We start from the raw sequence: 24,210 nt of genomic DNA, 5'->3' as shown, positions 1-24,210 counted from the left end.
TCTTAGGGATTCTTTGGTCGGGTTGTTTACTGATGACTCTTTGATCATTCCAAGTTTCTTGATTGGAGTACTGCTTATTTGATTGTTGGTCTGAAGCAGGGGTGAAATGCTCCCAGTTCGGACCAGATCGCCCGATCCAGTAGCAATGGTGGCAGGTGGTTCGGAGAACCAGTAGCAAAAATACCTGCCCCCCCCATGCCTACATGATCATCAGAGGCTTTTTTTTTTACTTTTAAAAGCATTTTTTCTACAACCTCTTCGGCCGAAGAGGTTGTAGAAAAAATGCTTTTAAAAGTAAAAAAAAGTTGGCCACGCCCACCCAGTCACATTACCCCCCCTCCCACCAAGCCACGCCCACAGAACCAGTAATAACAAATTTTACATTTCACCACTGGTCTGAAGTTAACCTGGGAGTTAATCTATTCTGATCTGAGTGCCGATTACTAGTGGAGAAGTGCTGGAGTCTTTTTGTTCTCTTTTGGGCTGGTTGATTGTCTCTTTTGCATAGAGACTATAGATGTTGTTAATGTCTATGTGTCTATTGGTGGCTGATTTGTCAGAGTTCCAGGCTTCTAGAAATGCTGTTATATGTTCATGAATGTATAGTCTGCTCCAATTGTGTGCTATCCACAAGCACAATTGGACTTTTATAGTTTAATAAGAATTAACTTAAAAAGCAACTAATCCCAAATAGCAGGAATTAGTTATTGGAAGCAGTCATGTTCCTGCACCTTTGCATAGCTTCTTGTACATTAGTAAAATAAATTCATTGACTGCTGCTTTCAAGGACAGGAAATCTCAAAGCACACTGTTGAAATTATGTGTAGCATGCAACACATAACTAAATAGAAAGGAGGAAGAATCATTGTTATTGTGCCAATAAGTAGTTCCAAAAATGTCGAGTTCATACCAAAATTGATTGAAATTTGGGGCATCTTTCTTTGGTCAGCCATCAGAAATAGTTGCAGAAGAGAACAACTGATGAGATTCGGAGGAATTAATAACGTTTTCCATTGAGGATTGTAACCCCATTTTCTCATTTATCTCCCAAAATGGTTATTTTGATGTGTGCCTCCAAACCTGATTTGAAATCACAAACTACATTTGGTTTCCAATTGGTGGTAAGTGTGTAAGCGGATGATGCAATGTGTCGAATCTATTTGAGTTATAATCACAGTTTCTCGTTTGGTTCAAAGTTTTTACCAAAAGTCAGCACAGAATGTATAGTCCCCAGGGTTTTCTCAGTGCTGAAAACAGAGCTAAGAAAAGAGAAATCACTTCATGAGTTTGATCATCTACCAAGTTCTGTTATCACAGTTTTGCCCCAATACACTATCAAGTTTATGCCTGGCTGCCAATAATCCCAAACATTGAACCATTACAAAGCTAGAACATCTGCTGATGCTACATCTACGTGCCATAAAAATAAGATGAGTCCTTTAATCTATTTTCATAAAGTTGGTTCACAAGAAGAGTGTCAAATTTATGCAGTGTCTTACAACTCTTCTAACAATGCAGGCCTGCCAGAGTTGAGAGTGCATGACCTATAAAACACACTCTTACATGTACATTCTATGTGTGTGAATGTTTAATAAAGAATGAGTCATAGGTTGTAATATTACAACATTTCCTTTTAAACAAATGGTTATCATTTTCAGAACAGTGGAATCTTCCAAGAATGTTTTGAGAAGAGGAATGGCACATCTATCCGAACATTTACCAGCATGCACCTGGCAAAAGTGGGCCAGAGAAGTCAACACAAATTTCACAGATGTCAGTGTCCCCAGAACACCCCCAAAACAGTGGTGGGTTGCTTCTGTTCCTGTCCGGTCCTTTAGAACCGGTAGTAAAAGTGTCAGGAGGCTCCACCCACCCGCCCAGATGTCATAATTGACAATCTGTGCATGCGCAGAAGTGTGCACGCGCTCCCGTTGCAAACTGGTAATAAAAGTAAGTAGAACCCACCTCTGCCCCAAAAGCCGCCTTTCCCAAGACATAATGAACATCAAGCAAGATTTCAGCAATTTCTTTCCATCATGTCTCCTGGGTAGAGTCCACATGGCAAAATGAGCAGAGTATATAGCAAGACCCACATTCAGATCTATTCAGTCATGAAGCTGATGGGAAAACTGTAAGTCTGCTGATAGGTAAAATTTGGTCTAACTTGTTTTTTTTTAAACAGAACTTTCCAAAATTGTATTTTTCCAAAAAAAAAAAAAAAAAAAAAAAAGAAATGGAAAGAACAGAGCTGTTGACATGAGATGGACAGGGTAAAGCGGTATGGTGAAGACAGGTGGGGCTTCGCTCTATGAAGACGCCAGCTCGGGTCAAAGGAATATTAGCATTGCATCCAGGCTATTCGGGAAAGCACTGGGTTAATAAAAGACAGGCTGTGTTATGGCTATGAGGAAGTGAAGTTGTTATCCGTTAGAATCTTTTATTAACTGATTTTATGAATACAGGTAGTCTTCAAATTACAACTATAATGGAGTTTGTAATGCTCCAATACCGCAAGCGGATCATGGGATACTTCAGGGGGTGGGGGAGGCTTTGGGAGGTGCAAGACAGGTGGGCCTGTGCCTGCACTAGGCCTCCCAGGATCTCCTCCCCGCCCCGAGGCACCCCAGGCTCCATTTAGCAACCCACACATTTGATTAACAAATGCATTGGGGAGAACAAGGATAGCTGGTCGTTACCTGAGGCAATTCATGTAACATTTGTCCTGACTTCTGACTCTAATGGGCAGTCTCCATTATGGTCATAAACTCAAAGACCTTTATATTAAAATAGCATCCAGCTAGCATCTCAGGTCCAGTTTTGTTCTTCCCTTGCTGTAGTTTTTTGAGGAACCCCTTCCTGAAAGAGTCACTACGCAAACAAAACATCAACATCACCTCTTGAAGTTATAATGGCGGCTGTTTGGGTACAAGAAGGATAAATGTCAGAAACAAAATCCCAGGCGCCATGAGTTTTCCTGCCCATAGGAACTGTCTCCCTTGCAGCTCCAGAGGCAGGGCTGCATAACTCTCTTTGAAGCCTCTCTTCTGAAGAGGAGCTGAGCTAATAATTAATGGACTCAATTTGGAAACTTCTCAGGTCTATCCCATCCCGTGGGGTGCAGCCCTCATGTCAGGCTGGGAGTCTTGTGTGTGGAAGAGTCTGAGTTAAGGAAAGAAATGTGGTGTGTACAGTTTTACGTCCAGCTGGATTCAGTATCTTCAGAATTGGGACGAGGCCTAAATTGAATTTGTCATCTCCTTCCACGTGTCATTTCTTACCATACATTCTTTATGATTTCAGTGTTAGCTATGACTACCCCCACCCTGCGTTCTGAAAGGTTTTTGATAAACAAATTAAGATATCGCAAAAGCGAACCAAATTCTTTCACATTTGAATAACATAAAGCTGGGGGACATCACAGGAATTTCTGGTTCATTACCATGCCTATTAAATAAACACTCAATCTTATATTTATTATTTAGCAAGGGAAGATAGAACCATGGAAGGGATAAACCACAATAAAGAAACATTTAATTACATACCTTCGGGAATACATTGTCCAAGAACAAACTTATAACCTTTGCAGCACTTTTTTCTGGAAGACAACAACAACAACAACAACAAAAAAGAGGTTGGTGAGGAAATCAGTAAATTAAGAATCCTATTCTTCACATAAAACGATAGGACTGGAAGGTGTCATTAAAATTCCTCAAAATTCCCACTTGCCTTAATTCTACAAACTTACACCTAGGAAGTTGAGTCTACTATTCTGGTTTTCAATCTGTGATACAAAACGCAAGTAATAGCCCTTTTACATGTATATAAATATCTTTCATGTATAGGTAGTCCTCGATTTACAATTGCAATTGAGCCCAAAATTTATGTTGCTAAGTGAAACATTTGCTAAGTGAGTTTTGCCCCATTTTACAACTTTTCTTACCACATAAATAAATCATTGCATTGTTAAATTAGTAATAGGGCTGTTAAGTGAATCTGGCTTTCCCATTGACTTTGCTTGTCAGAAGGTTATAAAAGGTGAACATATGACCCCAGGACACTGCAATTGTCATAAATAGAATCAGTTGCCAAGCATCCAAATTTTGATCATATGACCATGGGGATGCTGCAACGGTCATAAGTGTGAAAAACGGTCGTATGTCACTTTTTTCAGTGCCGTTGTAACTTCAAACGGTAAATCTAGAACTACCTGTAATATTCTTCTACCAAAAGTTAAGACAATTAGTAAATTGCCCACCAATTTAGTGCATATATAAAATGACATTAAAGCTATAATTGACTATGTTATGTTTTTGACATTTCTCAATCAATATTATTGCTGAAACAGACAGGGAGATAAGTCAGTTATGGGAAGAAAATAAGGGATTGTTTGCAACATGCTGAAGGGTGAACTTGCTTTTAATTAAATCTTTCTTTAAACTTTTTAATAAAGCACCATCATCTCTAATAGTCATAATAGGTAAACAGGCTTTGATATTATCCATATATTACCCCATAATATAAAAAGTACTTAAAAGCAAAACATAGTATATGAGAATGAGCCTACTGTCCTCTAAACCCAACCATTATATGGTATTATAATCACAATTATGGGAGTCAAGGTTAATTATTATCATTATTTACTATCATCATAATAATAGAGATTCTACTTTAGTACAGACCACTACAATAAAAGAATTGGTAAATTAGTGTGCATTCTATTAGTCACTATATGAACTGTTGAAAAGCAAAATTAGAGCTTCCCTCCCCAATTTTCTATTCTCCTTAACTTCAGTTCCCTGATCCTCTTCACTGTCCTTTAAATCAGGGGTCTCCAACCTTGGCAACTTTAAGACCTGTGGACTTCAATTCCCAGAATTCCTCAGCCAGCTTTGCTTTGCTGAGGAATTCTGGGACTTGAAGTCCACAGGTCTTAAAGTTGCCAAGGTTGGAGACCCCTGAGTTAAATAATTTCTACTTGATCTACTTAAAATGTGGTGATCAGAACTGCACACAGACTGGAAGTATTTTCATTATTGTAAAGTTATGACCCAGACTAAAATTTCATTTGCTCTTTTTGCAGTTACATTATACTACTGACTTCTAGCTTATGATGGGTTGTAACTCCAAAATCACTTTCAGATGTACTATTGTGCTAACAGCTAGGTATGGCTTATCTTAGACTGATGTATTTGATTTATTTTACCTAAATGAATAACTGCATTTATCTCTGTTCATTTTAATCTGGCATTCCCTGGCCAGTTTTTTTTTTTAAAAAATACATTAGATTACTTTAAATATTATTTATGCCTTCCAAGGCATTAGCATTTATTTATTTGTAAAACTTACATAGTCACCCATCTTATATACCATAACCTTGGGCAGCTCTCAGCAGTATCAGTAAAACACAAACAGATAAAACAATGCTGTATAACATCAACAGTGGACTATTCCCAACAAGCACTGTTTTCTATCAATATAGTAAGCATTTCCCATTTGTTTCTTCCTCAATGCATAAAAATGAATACAAATTACGATGAGCGCATGGCTAAAAACTGCAGATCTTCCATCAACCACTCATTCTCTTTTTTCTCCTATTTTGTGGTGCTATGATTAATGAGCATTATATGAATATGTTTTTCTGCAGATTTAAAAAAATATATTCATTAAATTTATATGTTGTCTATCTTGCTAACCAAAGCAAATTCAAAGAGACAGGTTTAACTAGTAGTAATATAATTTTAACGATCACGGACCTTTTCATAGTTAAATAGCAATGATCCGTTACTGAATGTTCCCTGGGATAAAACTCTAGTACAATCAACACAATAACAGTATGGTGGGAAGCAGTGCTAGCCACAAAAGGACTTACGGAAATGTGTGGCCACACTGAGGAAAAGAGAGAGAGAGATCCTGTGGTTACTGCTTGGAGCTAACGGAATGAATAACTCTGGAAACAGCCTGCTACTATTATTTTACTTTCTGACCCTAAGAAAAGTACGTTTCTTAAATGGAGCATTAAAAATATGAATCCTGGCTGAAAAAGAAGGGTATACACCATTGGTACTAAGAAAGAATGCCTGAAAATGTTCATGTATTTCCTCTAAGGATTGTGAGCTGCTAGATTTATGACATTTACAGTATAAATGCATAGTTCATATAGCAGTTGTCAAAAGGCCTAGGAGGATAATCTTTCTGCCATTGCCTGGCTTAGGACATTACATGATATGTTAAGATCAGTGAAATTGTCAACTTTTTAACTGAAGTCAAGATTTCTAGCAGGAATTTGTTAGGATTTGGAGCGGTGGTTCTTTTACACAGGAAGTTCTCAATTTATGACCACAATTGAGCCCAAAATTTAAGTGACACATTTGTTAAGCGAGTTTTGCCCCGTTTTACGACCTTTCTAGCCATGGTTGTTAACTGAATCATTGCAGTTGTTAAGTTAGTAAATGGTCGTTAAATGGATCTGGCTTTCCCATTGACTTTGCTTGTCAGAAGGTCGCAAAGGGGGAATCACATGACCAGAGGACACTGCAACCGTCATAAATATGAGTCAGTTGCCAAGCGTCTTGAATTTTGATCACAAAAGTTCGCAAAAACTGTTCACATAAAACTCAGGACACCGCAAATGTCTTGAATATGAACCGCTTGCATCCAAATTTTGATCACATGACCATTGGGATGCTGCAACGGTCGTAAGTATGAAAAATGGTCATAAGACACTTTTTCAGTGTTATTATAACTTCCGTGGACTGGAGGGGGCATGGTTTTGCATGCTGCCTGCATCCTGTGGGTGGGGCTTTGCTGGTTTGTGGTCTTCCTATACAGGTAGTCCTAGATTTACAACAGTTCATTTATGTCCGGTGTCCCCAATCCTTGGTCTGTGGAACAGGTTTGAGCCGTGGCATGCCAGCAACTGGGCCACGCAAACAACCGAAGCCCCATCCACGGGATGCAGGTAGCACACAAGACCACGCCCCCTCTGGTCCATGGAAAGATCTCTCTCCATGGAACCGGTCCCTGATGTCCAAAAGGTTGGGGGCCTCTGATTTACGCTACTATGCAAGACTAGTTTTTTGTAGTCACTATTGGTTTAAGGTTAATAATATTAGTTAAAATGCCCCATCAGGCTTCTTTGATCGACCTTGTCTTTTGGGGCTTAGCTGGGCAAGCAAGTCTAAGAGATAGCAGTGCTTTGATCATCCATTCTTTTAATTTTACATACAGGTAGTCCATAACTTTTGACCATAATTGAGCCTGAGAAAAAAATAGTCATCGTGAGACTGACTTAATTTTATGACCCTTTCTTGAGTAGTCATTAAGTGAACAGGGTAGTCGTTAAGGGGACATATTGTCTACTATTGCTTGACTTTTGATGGAAACCAGATGTAAACACTGGTTGCTGGCAAAAATGTATATCGTGATCATGTCACTGTGGGATGCTGCAAATGGTCATAAATGCGGACCAGTTGCCAAACGCCCAAAATGCAGTCATGTGCCAGCAGGGGAGGGCCTGCTGTTGGAACTTGGAAACTGGGTCATAAGTAGCTTGGGAAGGTCCATCAAAGGGCTAAGTGATCGGTCATAAATTGAGGATTATCTGTAATGATTCAAATAAAGCATTGTTCCACCTTAGGTTATTTAGAAAAATAAAAATGGAGGGATAGGAAATAAATAAAGCCGAGGTGGCGCAGTGGTTAGAATGCAGTACTGCAGGCTACTTCAGCTGACTGTTAGCTGCGGTTCGGCAGTTCGAATCTCACCGGCTCAAGGTTGACTCAGACTTCCATCCTTCCGAGGTGGGTAAAATGAGGAGCCAGATTGTTGGGGAAAATATACTGACTCTGTAAACCGCTTAGAGAGGGCTGTAAAAGCACTATGAAGCGATATATAAGTTTAAGTGCTATTGCTATTGCTATGAAATAAGGACAATACATAGCAAACTGCAAAGCTAAACCCTGCCCCAAATCCCATGCCACAAAATACAATTGTTCAGAAAGCCCTGAACCCTGTAACTATGGAAGCTGCCCAAGGCCTCAATATACAAACACAGTTCTACATTTCAATAGATGTTTAAAATCATCCTTTTGTAGGAAAGCCTAATAAAATCTCCTGAACATGATGAAGGATAATAGAAATCTGGCTAAATGGGGGAAAAAAAAAAGCAGTGTCAGAAAAGTCAATGTTATCATTTGAATGTTCATAATTTAAAGAAAGCAGAACATAAAACAGATGAGATTAACAACGTAGTCTAACTCCCTTGGGGATTACTTAACATAACATGCGATCTTGCTTTTCTTGAGCAAGATTCTAAAAGATCTGAGAGCTTTCAACTAGCTCAAGATAGGAGCGTGTTCCAGGAGAGTGAGGGGGGGAGCCCATCTGTTTCTAATAATCTGCAGTCCAAAGCAAGTGGTTTCATTTGCCAATTTCTATTTTGCCTGGCATATCTATGAGCAGCAGTCTGTGGGGCATAGCAACCTTTGAAATTATATATTTTTATGCACCATTTCAGAACTGATAGGCACGGTATGCATTTTCTTCTGAATTAACTTTGAGAGCACATTTATACTCATTGCTTTGTTAAATCTACATAGCTGAAAAAGCAAGAAAAGAGGGTGAGGCAGAAAGGTTTGTTTATTGTTAATTCTTATACGGGGGGTCAGTTTGGTGTAGTGGTTAAAGGGCCTAGGACCGTGATGTCGAACCTTATGGCACGCGTGCCAGGGGTGTCATGCAGCACCTTCTCTGATGGCACACAAGCCGTCGCCCCAGTTCAGTCTGTTGTGCATGTGTGCACGCCTCTTGACGGCCAGCTGGTCTTCAGGTCTCTGATGCGCATGTGCGTGGGGCCGGGGCACATGCGGGGGGCCATGTGTACATTGTATTTTGGGGGTTCGGGTGCACACGCTTGCATGTTTTGGGCATTCAGATAGCAATCACTGGCCTAGGACATTTCATCTTCTCTAACTCACCCTCGCTGACTCACTGCAGCCAATAAGCCATGGGCAACTCACCATGGGACAATTCAGCATGGAAGAACTCAAGAGAGGGACAAGTGAATTACAGTAGGCCTTGTCTTGCTTTAGGTTTGAACCTTCTCAAGTCCTCAAAACTGGAGTGGGTGAGGCTGGGGTGAGAGTGTAATCATTTCTCTCTCTTGTCCCTCTCTTGAGTTATCCCTCACTGAATTTCCTGCAGCGAGAAGGCCGTGGTGAATTGTCCTGTGGCAGGTCAGCCATGATGAGTCGGCTGTGGAGAATTGTCCCATTCCGGTGGTAGGCATCAGGCTAGAAATATGAGGACCAGCTGGGTGATTTTCTTTGGGCCAGTCACTTTCTAAGAAGGAGGTAATGGGACTTATCCAGTCAATCTCCAAAAATTGGACACGATTGAACGGAAGGAAAAAAAACCCCCACCCTTATATACTGCTTCAGCCATATGACTAAACAGCATCCATTTAATTCTCTTACCAGACTTCTTTCATTTCCTGTCCCCTTCAGTATTATGTATTCATTGAGAATGCTTGTCTAGACATCACTGGCTGATTTTGAGGTTCTGCTGCTTTTTATGGCCTCGTATATTTTCTCCTTCAGCAAATTTGGGATTCTCCTGAAGATGGTACTGCTACCCTCTCTTTGCAACTTGTATACAGGTCCCTGAAGAAGTAACCCAAATAGATTTGTAGTTTGATAGATAAGTAGGTAGGTAAATACCATATTTTTCAGAGTATAAGACGCACCGGAATATAAAACGCACCTTAGGTTTTTTTTGGGAGGAAAATAAGAAAAAAGCTGATTGGCAGGTGGATCGCCTCCTGGAATACCCCCAATCAGCTGTTCCCAGAGGTGAATTTTAGCAACAGGTTCCTTGGTTGTGAGCTCTGTGCCTTGCTTTTTTTTTTTTTTTTCCTGCCTCTGCAAGCCTCTGAAACAGAGCTTCAGAAAAAAAGCCTCTGAAGCTCTGTTTGGGGGCTTCTTTTCTGAAGCTTCATTTCTGATGCTTTTTTCAGCCTCTGAAACCTCCATTTGAGAAGCTGGGCGGGGCTACATTCGGAGTATAAGACGCACCCAGATTTTCACCCTCTTTTTTGGGGGGAAAAGGTGCATCTTATACTCCAAAAAATATGGTAGATATAGATAGATAAAACAAATAAGATAGATGATAGATAGATAGATAGATAGATAGATAGATAGATAGATAGATAGATAGAGAAATCCTAATCTCAGACTTTTTATCATTTTTCCCAGGAAGGACCCACAGTCCCTGGAAACAAAGCGTACTGAACTCAGAGCCCAGATATTGTCTTTGAGGATCTATATTAATTATTACTTAGTTGTAAACTATTGATTCTGGTATGCTTCCTGAATGCAGGATCCTCATGCAAAGATGTATTTCTCATTGATTTATTTAAAAGACAGAGGAGCAGGCAGACAATTCACAAATGGACTCATGCGCCTGAGAAAGCACGACATTACTCCATTTCTTCTTTGAAATGCAGAATGTCCTGATCATCAAGCAAAAATGGGGCAGAATTCCCGGGCTGACCTGTAGAAGTCAAAACAGAGCAGGGGATCATAGAGAGATGCTGTGGAGCTCTGAAAAGCTGTTATTAATTAACCACACAATTCTATGCAAGCCTACTCAAAAGCACTTGGGCTAGGATCAGCAGGAAGAGTGGGAGGATATACAACTATATACAATCAAATCTCTATTCAGTCATGAAGCTGACTGGATGCCTTTAAGTCTGTCACTACAGATAGGCAAGAATTTGGCTTGGCTCCTATACAAACCTATACAACCAGAAGCAAGGTTTAAGGTTGTGGAGGTATGATTTCTAGAATGTTTTGCAGATGTTATTTGGAAAGATCAGACGCTGAAATAAGGTCTCGCTCACCTCCTTTTGGCTTCTTCAATGGTAAAATGTAGACTCAACATGAAAATGATTGGGACAATTGTTTCCCCTGTAGTCTTAGCAATGAAAGGCCTTCAATGAGGCTGAATGAGTCAATAGATGTAAAAATAATGACTACACACAGGATGTAATTAAAATAGCAAAAGGTGCTATGCCCCTTATTAAAAAAAAAAGAAGGGGAACCAGAGAGACATGGGTCTATTGATGGATGCTACATATGATGATCCTCATAATTAACTTCCAGGTTTGGAGAAAAGATACTATCAAAGCAGGGGTGGGCTTCAAAAATTTTAGCAAGGGGTTCTCTGCCCAGTTGCTAGGTGGGTGTGGCCATGGTGGGCGTGGCCTGGTCAGCCTCCTGCACCATGGTGGGGGGGGGGGCGTTTTTGCCCTCCCTGGGCTCCGGAGGATTTCCTCGAACCTCCAGGAGGGCGAAAATGGCCTCCCCAGATTCTGGAGGCCCTCTGGAGGCCAGAAATGGGCCCGTTTCTGGCCTTCCCAAACTTCTGGTAGTCACTTGAAGTTATTCATTCTATCATCCTGTCAACCCTGAAGCTGTCCTGACTGAAGCCATTTGGACCGCTTCAGTATTGCCACACTGGAGTTGAGGGATAGGGAAGGAGGATTTGAGATAGAGAGGTTTCTGTAGCCAAAACAAAATACTTTCTCTTGGAAACCAAGGACATTCTCACACCTGGTTGGTGGAAGGCAGAGTGATGCTACCTGGTTGGCAGACCACAACGTGATTGGATCATGTGACTGATTATTTTGAGAAAGTAGAAAATCTTTTACTTTTAATTAGATGAAAACCGTGGGAGTTTTCAGAGTTGGCTTTCACCAGATATGTGCCAATATGATAATTCCAATAAAAGAATTCTTTGAGGAATCTACAAGCCTCGGAGTCTTGCTCGTTATGGATTTATTACTTGGAACCCTGACACACCCTTTCTCCTCAGTCCCTTCAAAATACAGCCATGCATATTTTTAAAAACTCATTCCTTTCCCCCCAAGAAGAAACTCCAAATCCATGGAATAGTGGTCTCCTAGCCACAGATGTAAACAAAAAAAACCCCTTAATTCAACTTCTTCTAGTTGTATTGTAAAACAAAAGACTCAGGGTCATTCCCCTTTCCAAATGCAATTTTTAAGGCCTAAGCGCCAGTCCTTCAAGGTCAACCAAATTTGAAAAGCAAAGTTATAAATACTAAAACTACTTTTATTATAGGGTAATGGTAACAGAATATCACAAGTCTGAAAGCGTCTTCCCCCTTCCTGGTTTTACCTACAAGAGAACTAGGGAGGGTCAAGCCCGAGATATTTTCTCAAATTACATTTCTACAGATTTCTTTTATCTGACCATTGCTTTGGTTGTGGCTCTTCTTCTTATTCTTCAAGGTTATTCTTACAGTCCATTACATCTAGTGTCCCCTTTGTATGCCTTCTCTTTTAGGCATGCCATGGTGAGGCTGCAATATGCTGAACAACCGCTAGGTGGCAGAAAATGTTCTTTGTCACCACCTAGAGGTGATCTTACTTTTGCAGCTTAGGTGGTCCTGCCTATATTCACTACCTAATCTTGTCCTTCACTAAGGAAAAGGAGGAACAGAATCAGGTTTGCATAGAATTAGAGTGGATTCTAAGTCTACATGCCCTGACTATATTTGCACCTCTACTAACATGCTGTGGGATCAACTGTGAGCCATTTGAGCTCTCCAATCCCTTTTTCCCCTGCCTCCCCACCATCAACAGCATCTGCTCCCTTGCTGTTTTTAGGCCAGTCTTGGTGTGTGCCTCACCTGATCTGACCTTACCTTGCCTGTCAGTTGAAAGCATAGCATGACTCTATTCTTCTGACATTTTTATCCATACACAGATCCAAGAGTATGGATATTGCTAATGGGTGAACGGATCCCATTGTAATTTGTAATTTTCCCACCAAATGAACTGGAAGAAGGAAGGGGCAAAAAAGTTGCTTTACTCTTGCCAAGAAAACTACACAGATGTGAAGTCACCGTGAGGTGGTCTCAGATTAAAGGAGTTTTTAAGCCTTGCCATGAATTACGGTAATGGATGTTCTATGAGATTTTGAAGTAATATGTTTAGAATGGAAGTACAGCTGGCCCAAATGTGTTCTATTAATTCTCCAAAATGCACACGCACAGAGAGAACTTTCCAAAAAAGACTAAAAGGGGAAGTTTTAGCCAAGTGCTTTCAAACAGGGCCAAAGTCGTTCCTTGAAATGATCCCATAATGTCAATTCCAGGAGCTGTATCAAGAGTATCCTTCTTCCCCCCCCCCATTAACCATAATTTCATGCATATCGTTTGATCCCAATAAAGATATTACCTGATGGTGGATTTGGAAATTTTATTTAGATACCAAAAAAAAAAAAAAACACCTCCCAGCTTATTTTGCTTATTGTGTTCCTTAAAGCACCCACCAAGTGCCAAATTTGCTAGAATGCCACATGGGTTACAATTGACTCCATTTTCAGCATGGTGTCCAGTTAAGATTTAGATTTAGATTAATAGAGTTGGAAGGGATCTTGTAGGTCATCTAGTCCAACTCCCTGCCCAAGCAGGAGACCCTACACCATTTCTGACAAATGGCAGCCCAATCTTTTCTTGAAAGCCTCCAGTGATGAAGCTCCCACAACTTCCGAAGGCAAGCTGTTCCATTGGTTGATTGTTCTCACTGTCAGAAAATTTATCCTCATTTCTAGGTTGAATCTCTCCTTGTTCAGTTTCCATCCATTATTCTTTGTCTGGCCTTCAGGTGCTTTGAAAAACAGCTTGACCCCCTCCTCTCTGTGGCAGCCCCTGAGATATTGGAAGACTGCTATCATGTCTCCCCTGGTCCTTCTCTTCACTAGACTAGCCATGCCCAGTTCCTACAACATTCATCATATGTTTTAGTCTCCAGTCCCCTAATCATCCTGGTTGCTTTTAAGAGCATATTATCCTTAAGAGCATACATATAACTGAACACAAGTCTTGATTAAAATCCACCCCAATCCCACCGTCTCCCCAGTGCTAACAATTCAGGAGAAAAAGTCAGCAAAACTGTAAAAAAAAAAAGGGGGGGGGCAGTAAACTAATAGCTCTCAGCTCTAAGAAGTGACCTTTAGAAATCAACAAGGAAGGATCAAAACTATGTAAAACACCCACCACTCCACCACGCATATTCTACAGTTTCAGAGATTAAGCTGGAGTACAAATCCTCCTTAATGAAGTTAGGCTGTCTGAAACCGGTGGTGGGGTAGAGGTCGAAGAAAGGTTTTCCTTGTTTTGCAAACACTGGTCCTCATTAGCTGGCCTTTTAAAATGCATCTGTAAAGTTTTATCTTCTAAAAAAACAAAGGAAGGAGGAAAACAGTTCAAAGGTACTCAGGAAGGCTGCCACCACTACCTCCAACCACACAGTGTAGTGTAAAGTGGAGACATGTTTTCATTACCAGAAAGAGCATCTCAAGCTTACTGTCTGGAATGTAAGCAAATCTCAGCTGCTGCTGTGCAGTGACCTATATATGAACAAGAATTGTTCATATAATCTGAAATCCTATTTTGCATTACTCCACATGAAGCAGGGAGATCACCTTGAGGCAGTGGTGAAATCCAATTTTTTTTTTACTACCAGTTTGGTGGGTGTGGCTTTGTGGGCGTGGCGTGGCTTTGTGGGCATGGCAGGTGAAGGATACTGCAAAATCTCCATTCCCACCCCACTCCAGGGGAAGGATACTGCAAAAGCCCCATTCCCTCCCCACTCTGGGGCCAGCCAGGGGTGGTATTTGCTGGTTCTCCGAACTGCTCAAAATTTCTGCTACCGGTTCTCCAGAACCTGTCAGAACCTGCTGGATTTCACCCCTGCTTTGAGGCTTTCCCTATGGTAGATGTGTCATAGATGTGTTGTCCTTCTTCACACTTCTGACCAGGAGTTATGAAGTTACCATATGTGGCTGGGAGAGGTAAGAGATGAAAGCTATTTACCTAAGTTGGATTCCTCACCCAACTCTTACAACATTAATCTACCATGTTTTAAGATCACAGCATCTGAAGAAATGCCTTAATTCTGTAAGTTTTTACCCAAATCTTAAGGATTTTCCTCATAATGCTTCTCCAATCCTGAAATATAGCAAGAGCTGTCCTTCTTTGCATTCTTGAAAAAGTCTCTATAAACTATAAACAGATATTTGTAGTCTTCTGGGTCATTTAATATTCAAGTAAGGTATTTAACAAACCCGATTATCCTCTAACAGAATTTTTAATATTAATTTCATTTCTGTTGTCTCAGTATTCATGAGCACTTCGTATTCATGAGTATTTCGATATTTTAAGTCAAAAATTTTAAATTGCATTTTAAAAATGTTTTGGAAGCAGCACCGGAAAACCATCCTTTCGAAAGGCAGCTTAGATTTTTAAAAAACAAACAAACACTGGCTGTGAGTTTTAAAACACCCATTAAAACTAAGCCAAACATTCATAAAAACGCTGTAAACTCCCAGAACCTCAAATAAAAAACATTTGCAAAAGCTGCTATTTCCATACAAACATCAGAACTAGAGAAGAGGTGACCAATGGCTATTTTTTTAGTAGCAAATTGCACATAAATCCCATTATTCTCCCAGTTAGAAGAAGCCTATATTTTGAACCCAAGGGCAGGGACTTTTCCCTCATTCTTGAACTCTTGCAGGCTTGGTTTGATTGCGTCAAGACAGGTCAGGTTTCAAGAGCAACAAGGAAGATAATCTGGGAGTCCCCTTGAAGTTAAATAACAGGCGTAATTCTAAATTGCAAGGTCTGACATGACCCCTGGCATTCTCACTGCCAATTACATTTCCACAAGCAATTTATCAAAATGACTGGTGGTGAAGTCGATTATTTGCAGTGATATTTTCCTGACAAAACTTGCTGTCAGACAAGCAGGGGCAAGCAAGACTGGCTTTATTTCACCAAATTATACAGTTACACTTTCAAAATGACAGGCCAGCAGGCTGTTATGGCTTTTTCCAAACATCAAGCAATGCATGCTTGGGATGGTAATCTTAAGCAACAGTAAATTTAAGTTATCTTGTCTTTAAGTGTATTCCTAAGATGTTTTAAATACCCAACAGAAATTTAACATAGGAAAGTGACATGTTGGAAAACACATATATCACCTAAGCACATTTATCAAGAAAATGTGAACTAACATTCCCCCATGGATCCAGTTCTGCTGCTGAATTAGAGTGTTATTTCTGGAATTGCAAGTCTTCAAATAATAGGCAACATCTTGAACTTAAAGTAGTAGCTACTAGAGAATAGGCTTACCAACAAATATACAATCAAATAACCGCTTGGTCATTTTGCTCTGTGGACTAGAAGAGATGGATTGGAATAAACATCAGCGTTAAAGTTGCATTTGACTTCTAGTATCTCTATGGGTATGCCAGTATCATTTTTAGCAATATTTTAAAATCTTCTGAGTGATTTCCTAATTTTCCAGTATAGAGGCGGTACAACTATGATGAAGGAAAGTAGGAACTGTTTTGGGTAGGGTAGGGTAGGGTAGGGTAGGGTAGGGTAAGGTGGAGTGGAGTGGAGTGGAGTGGAGTGGAGTGGAGTGGAATGGAATTAGAATAGAATAGAATAGAATAGAATAGAATAGAATAGAATAGAATAGAATAGAATAGAATAGAATAGAATAGAATAGAATAGAATAGAATAGGTTTTATTGGCCAACTGGCCAATCACACTTGGCCAGTTTTATTGGCCAAGTGTGATTGGACGCACAAGGAATTTGTCTCCAGTGCATAGGCTCTCAGTGTACATACAACCAACAAAATGACAATTTATAGATTATAGATAGTAAGATACAATCATAAATCATAAGATAAGGAAAAGTATGGAAAAGAACTTCCAGAAAAGTTCCGGAAAAAGTATGAGAAACTCAAATTAACTCTTCCTGCATTGTCTCAAAGGTGCCTTTTTTGTTTTTCAAAAGGCAACTGTTTTTTGAGGAAGACAATGTTTCACCTCATCCAAGAAGCTTCATCAGTTGTGATTCGATGGTGGAAGGATGGAAGGATAGGTACTGACAGTTGAGACTGGATGGTCTCCCTTCCATGTCCTCATCCCACTCCCCATCCTGTCACAACTGAGGAAGCTTTTTGGATGAGAAGCGAAGCGTCTTCTTCTTCCTCAAAAAACAGTCCAGTTGCCTATTGAAAAAAAAAAAAAGCATCTTTGAGATAACTATGACCTGAATGACTGAGAATCCCCATAGACATTCTGCCTGGGTTCTATATGGTATAATATGGTCAGAAAGAAACTTTGCCAAACCGTCATGATTCGGCTATTATGCCCTTCAACAATAATGTGGCATTAATGGAATTATTGCAGTTTCTTGACCTGGCTTACCTCTCAATTTTTAAATGTCATTTTCCCCTCCCTTAATAACTCATCTATTCATCTGTCAAAGTTTCTTAATTAATTAAGCCACGTTTATGTGGCTGGCCAACTCTCACACAATAACTTAAACTCAAATTATCTCTATGTTCAATGTAACTTATAGGTCCATATTCCCTGGAGGTTTCTGGCCCAGATTTAACCAGACCCAGCTCTGCTTGGCTTCTGGACCCAGAAAAAGTCAATTGGGTGCCCCTCCAAAAAACTCAGTTATTGTCTTAGCAGCTGAAATTGATAGTTTCTATTACTATTACTCTTTTGTTAACTTGAATGGCACATTCATCATTAAAAAGCAATATAAATAGATATGTTCATATAGATCCACAAATCTGGATGAATGTAATTGCTTTGATCGTGCAGAATTTTAGCTGCAGTGTCTTAAAACAGAAGTCCCCAAACCCCCGGTCCATGGACCAATACTCAGGGGTGAGCTGCTGGAGTTTGCAGGGGTTTGGGAGAACCTCTAGCTAAGATTCTGTGCAGTTTGGAGAACCCCCAAATCCCACTCTTGGCTGGCCCCGCCACCCCTTCCTGCCCCTCCCAGGAGTCCCCACATGGCCTGTTTTGGACGCAGGTAAGTGCAGGGCGCACTCGGAGGCTCGGAAAGGGTGAAAAACGGGCCTACCGGAAGTTCGGGAAGGCCTCCGGGGCCTGGGGAGGCTGTTTTCCCCCTCCCAGAGGCTCAAGAAAAGCCTCCGGAGCCTGGGGAGGGCAAAAACGCCCCCCGCCATGGTGCAGGAGGCCGACTAGGCCACACCCACCATGGCCATGCCCACCCAGAAACCAGGCAGAGAACCCCTTGCTAAAATTTTTGAAGCCCACTCCTGCCGATACTGGTCTCTGGCCCATTGGGACCCAGCTTGCACAAGCACTGGGCGAGCATGCAAAGCTCCATTTGTGTGCACAAAACCATCTCCATTCCCCTCCCCCCCCACAACTGCTGCCACACGCTACAGCCGTTGCTGGTCTGCAGACCCAGAAAGGCTGGAGACCCGTTTTAAAAAACATACATAGTTTTTTGAGTAAATTCATGATTATCCAGTGAACCAGTAAGTCACAAAAATGCTTATTTATTTTATCCAAGCATCAACAGTTCTTACTGAGGCCTTTGTTTTTTTTGCCAAAACCTTATATGGATAAATAATAACCATCTGTGTTTGCAAATAACCCAGAAGCTGGTAGGAGTTAAGTAATAATTCACTCACACCAAAAGGAAAGAAAGGGAAGGTCCGTGATGACGAACCTATGGTACGCGTGCCACAGGTGGCACGCGGAGCCATATTGATGGGCACACGAGCGTTGCCCTAGCTCAGCTCCAGCATGCATGCGCGCACTGGCCAGCTGATTTTCGGGCCTTCTGGGCCCACCGGAAGTCGGCAAATGGGCTGTTTCCAGCCTCTGGGTGGGTGGTGAATGCTGTTTTCGCCCTCCCCAGGCTCCTGGAAAGCCTCTGGAGCCTGAGGAGGGTGACAAACAGGCCTACCGGGCCCACTGAGCCAACACATGCTAAAAGTGGGGAGAGCACAGGGGGCTGTGCGCACATGCGCGGGGTGCAGGGCACATAGAATTATGGGTGTGGGCACGCACACTCGCGACCACCCCGCACTCCCCCCGCTTTTGGCATGCGATGGCAAAAAGGTTAGACATCACTGACCTACTGTATGTTCTTTGAAGTGCTCTAACTGAAAATTGAACCACATTTCCAAATAATACCGTACATTAACAAGCACATTCAGCATCTAAAAGTGTTTTCCTTCCATTAATCTAAAAATCTAATTTAATATTTCATAAATGGTATCATGAGATATGACCTAATCAGTGGTGGGTTGCTACCGATTCGCCCCAGATCAGGTGAACCGGTAGTGGTGGCGGCAGGAGGCTCTGTCCACCCGCTCGGACGCTTCTGTGCATGCGCAGAAGCATCAAGCATTGCGTGCGTATGTAAGCTTGCACACGCCCACGAGCGAACCAGTAGTGACAGGTTTTGAAACCCGCCCCTGGACCTAATCATATTTCTCACCATCCTTTACCACAGTAGTATGCTAGCTACTTACCTACTCTAAAGACTACAGATCTCTGCATAAATCATTAAATTTATTTATTTATTTATTTATTTATTTATTTATTTATTTATTTATTTATTTATTTATTTATTTATTTATTGGCACTTGTATGCCGCCCTATCTCCACAGGACTCAGGGCGGCTCACAACAATAAAACAAAACAGACGAACCATTAAAACAGAAGTCCAAGTTAAAATTAAGAAATTCAATAAAACCCAGATTAAAACCCCCATCAGTCCAAGGCGGTCAGGTGAAATAGCCAAGTTTTCAGCCCACAGCGGAAAGAGCGAAGGTCGGGGGCCACCCGGAGCTCCAGAGGGAGTTGATTCCAGAGAGCGGGTGCGCCCACAGAGAAAGCTCTCTCCCTGGGGGTCGCCAGCCAACATTGTCTGGCCGACGGCACCCTCAGTAGGCCCTCCCTGTGGGAGTGCACCGGGCAATGGGAAGCTGTTGCTGGCTGCAGATGGTCCGCCAAATATCCCGGACCTAGGCCATTATATGTGTATTGCCTATTGTTAGGCAAAGTAAAATTCAGAGTAGTCCTGATATGCTCCACAAATGGGCTGAAATGTCTTAAGAAATCCCAGGGAAGTTGGAAGAGATTCGAAGAAGGGCAACAGAGGTGATGGGAGATTATGAAGGATGGTTGAAAAAACTGGACATGTTTAGCTATGACTAGGGGACAGTAGGCCAGCACTCTTCAAATACTCAAAAATATTTGAAAGCTTTTCTGTCATACCAATGTAGAGAATTTAAATCCATGGAGTCATGGATTTAAGATACAGGAAAGCAAGTTTCAGTTGAAGGTTAGGGAAAAATAAACCTTCCTGAAAGTAAGAGCACTTTGACAGTGGAACCAATTAGATGGTGGCTCCCTTTCCTTGGCTGTCTTCAAGTGAAGGGTGCCCTTCCTTTTGTCTGGAAAGCTTTAATCTGATTTCCTGCACAGAGTCAAAGGTTGAATGTGATGGCCTAAATCATCCCTTCAACATCAGGGTTCTATAATTCCAAAAGAAACACAATGGAAGTTTATACACAATAAATAACAAAATGGATAAAAACCTACCAATCAGGCAACAATGATTTGGAAGATAAAGGAGCTCAGTAGTACACTTCAGTGGGCTTTGCTCAGAAGCTTTAGTAGAGGAATAACCCAGCTGGGAATTTGTATTTCCAAATCATAGATTTTGATTTGGATAGAAAAGGAATCTGTCCCTTGCCCATGCCTAACTTTTATCACATGTAATGTTTGATATTTACATTCCATGGACTAAATATCTTAACCCATTAATATTTCCCATTCTTAGCTATACAAATATGTAACTAAAGATGGCATTCATTTAAATGTAGTGTTAAGTACTTGCTGCTGTATGTTTAGCACAATCTAGCCAGTAAAATTGATGAATTGATTTTTTTTCTTCTAGTGGTGGCTTCTTCCAATGATATCAAAATACCACATGTATCATAAAAATATTAGCAACCAAAGCTATAAATGGATACTAGTTTTCATACATCCAGCACAACTATGTCTTATATCAATACACTCTTAAGAACATAGACTGTGCATGCATCGTCTCTCAATATATCTTTTTGCATATTAGCATAAGTGCATGAAGCATACAGTGTTTAGTATTACATAAATGACCAATCCTCCACTTACAATTTTCATAAACCATACATGCCTTGCTAAATATTTTAAGCATGAAGGTGAAGCTAAAATCTCTTTCAGACTGACCAACACATCCACGTATGTTTCTTGGCATCCATATAGAATGTTTTCCATTTGCCTTTCTCAGAAAGCTTTTTCAAATTCTTAGTCTAATTTGGAATTCCCAAGAGGTCTGGGGATACTAACCAGATCTGATCTGCATCACTTCCAAGCCCAAAATTAGCCAGCAGCTACTACCTGCTGAGACAGATTGTAAATATATGCTTACGTTAATATTCTACATATTTGGAATAATAATTAGATTGCTGCCAAGCGCCAGAAAAATCAGGAGATTCAGGCAGTTCAAATGAGTATAAAGATTTATTGTAAGCTTAAGCTTTCTATAAGAATCTGAACTATTAACAGTCAAAGGAAATAAGTAGAAGTTAAGAAGAAATTCAAGCTGGGCTGAATTTAGTTCTCTTGCGAGTGTGCAGGGACTCAAGACTGATGGTGCATTTGACCCCTCCTGCAGGCTCAGCCTGGTCATCTCCTACAATTGCTTCTTCAATTTCTCTTTAAAGTTATTCACCTCACCTGAACTTTTTAATTGTTTCATTGATCTTCCTTTGGTTTGGTGTTGACTTGTAATATTCTTGGGCTGTTTTATATCAAGATGTTTTCAAGGTGGTAAGTCAGATACATTAACTCAACATTCAGATAAAAATCCTGGGCAGAAATGATCATATTATGACTCAACATAATAAGAGGCTGAAACACATATAAAGGAATGTGAAATGAAGATATGTCTTTGTCCAACTCTGAACAGACCCCACAATATATACTAGCCAAGTTTCCCTGTACAGTACATTTCAGATCTGGTGTATCACATCCTTTTCTTTATGACCCACCCATTGCAATTCATTAATGGATCATCTGGAGAAGAACTTCTGAGGATTATGTACTATCTGTTTAGGAAGATATATAAGCCCTCCCCCCCCAGTTTAAAACTGGCTCTTTGAGTATGGGCCTAATAGTGAAGCATTGCCATGTTTATAATGTTCTTACTGAGCCACCAATCTCAGTCACATTGCTCTCGGTTAAATGATGTTTCTAGACCATTTTCAAAAGGGACCCCATTGAAAATTTAAGATGACCAGATCTAAAACAGAAATTCTTAGAGATATGAATAAAGGGGTGGGAGATGGGGGTAGAAAAGAGGGAGTGAGAGAGAAAGAACAAATGTTCTTTCCACTGTCTTCCAAGTCCCAATTAGTCTCCAAGCCAACTTTCTTTCCAAGTGTGTAAATCGAATGTCTTGACATTGGCACACTATCAGTTATTTGTCTAAATAAAGGTGAGCCAGAACCAGAACTAATTGCTATATATCTGCTCGAAGTCTCCTGGAATTTTTAAACTTCCATGATCCTTGATTGGGGACTCTAATTTCACCCAAAAAAAAAAAAAAAAAAAAGGCATGCTACATAGCAAACGATAAATTCCATTTTGCTAACAAATGAAGTGCCAAAGGAGGAATTCGGAGCTAGTTAGACAGGAGCAGCTCTTTGCTAAGTCAACAAAATTCAATAGCAACAAGTCATTGATGGGTTTGTCAGATTTACTGTGTCTATTCCAGTCTAACGAAATACAGTACCTTTCATCAGCAAGACCACAAAAAGTGTTGTACAAACACCAATAAAAATCAAATCACACAGTGCATGCACACATGAACATGATACAGGGGCATCCAAAGAATAACACATGGATTTAATAAATGTGCAAGAGAAAGTATATACTTGGTTATGTTCCAAATAAGTTAAAAAGTCAGGAAACTCTCCCCCCCACATCCCCGGAATCAAATGACAGTATTTAAAGTTACTGAGAATTATTATTTTAATAATAATGGAACTGGCACTATACCCACCCACCGACCCACACATTTATACATACATACATACATGCACACACACACACACACAAACTGAAGTTAGCTTCCAATCCACAATGTAGTCACAATTAAGGAAGAGATGAAAAGAAGAGAAAGACATAAACAAAAAGGATTTACAGTGTTGTTATTGCAAATAATAATGGCTGCTGTAGGTTGCAGTACATAGAAACTTAGAAAATAACATATTTATTAGTCTTTAAGATTCCATACTTTCCAGTTCTTTAAAAATGTCTTGAAAATCTAATGCAACTTTGTCATAGTTTACAGCTGATGAACAAGATGAGGAAAATTCTTTGCTAGTGTGTGATCAGAGGTTTCCCAAAAAGCTCTTTTGAAACCCTTGAAGATATTGATGCTGCCTTCCCATTCTCCCAGCTGGAAATGGAGGAGGAGGAGAATTGAAAAAACTGTTATCAGTCCCTCTGGCACTATTTTCTCTTTCAAGAAAGGGCTAAAAGTCCCTACATCTTCTCACTAGAAAGGAAATCTCAGAGTAGAGTCCATTAGGGAAAGAAAAAGACCCAAATAACATTTGGAAAGAAAGGGGCTTCACACCAGGACATGGGAGTAAAGCGTCCAGATACTTATACAGGTAGTTCTTGACTTACGACCACAATTAAGCCCAAAATTCTGTTGCTAAGTGAGATGGTTGTTAAGTGAGTTTTGTCCCATTTTACGACCTTTCTTGCCAGAGTTGTTAAGTGAATCACTGCATTATTAAGTTAGTAATAGATGGTCATTAAGTGAAGCTGGCTTCCCCATTGACTTTGCTTGTCAGAAGGTTACAAAACGACCCCAGGACATTGCAACCGTCATAATTATGAGCCAGTTGCTCAACATCTGAATTTTGATCACCTGACCATGGAGATGCTGCAATGGTTATAAGTGTGAAAGACGGTCATAAGTCACTTTTTTCAATGCCCTTGTAACTTCAGTTACTAAATGAAATGTTAAGTCGAGGAATACCTGTACTCTTTTAGCAGTAATATCAGAAGATTGTCAGGCATGGCAGGGCTGAATTAAAATCATAATCACACACTTTTAAATGTAAACTAAATGAGTGTCTGTTTTTTGTTTTTCTTGTCTCATGTCTCAATTTCTTCCTCTTACTATTTCTTACTCATCTTTGCATAATGTTTCCTGCTCTGATGCGCATATGTGGATATGGATATTGCACACTTTCCTAGGAATTT

General features: G+C 40.5%; 1 protein-coding gene across 1 annotated transcript in view; it reads right to left on the bottom strand.

The window, feature by feature from the left end:
• Nucleotides 1-24,210, bottom strand: part of CCBE1 (collagen and calcium binding EGF domains 1) — a 181,054-nt gene that overhangs the window by 26,041 nt on the left and 130,803 nt on the right. The window contains exon 3 of the mRNA XM_070935966.1: nt 3,543-3,595. Coding sequence (XP_070792067.1) covers nt 3,543-3,595 — 53 coding nt within the window. The remainder of the gene's footprint in view (nt 1-3,542; nt 3,596-24,210) is intronic.

The sequence above is a fragment of the Pituophis catenifer genome, unplaced genomic scaffold, assembly GCF_029215685.1.
Source record: "Pituophis catenifer annectens isolate HBS135680 unplaced genomic scaffold, rPitCat1.0.hap2 SCAF_2, whole genome shotgun sequence".
Classification (NCBI taxonomy): domain Eukaryota; kingdom Metazoa; phylum Chordata; class Lepidosauria; order Squamata; family Colubridae; genus Pituophis; species Pituophis catenifer.
The sequence above is the reverse complement of the archived record's forward strand: the minus strand, read 5'-3'. Positions and strand labels throughout refer to the sequence as shown.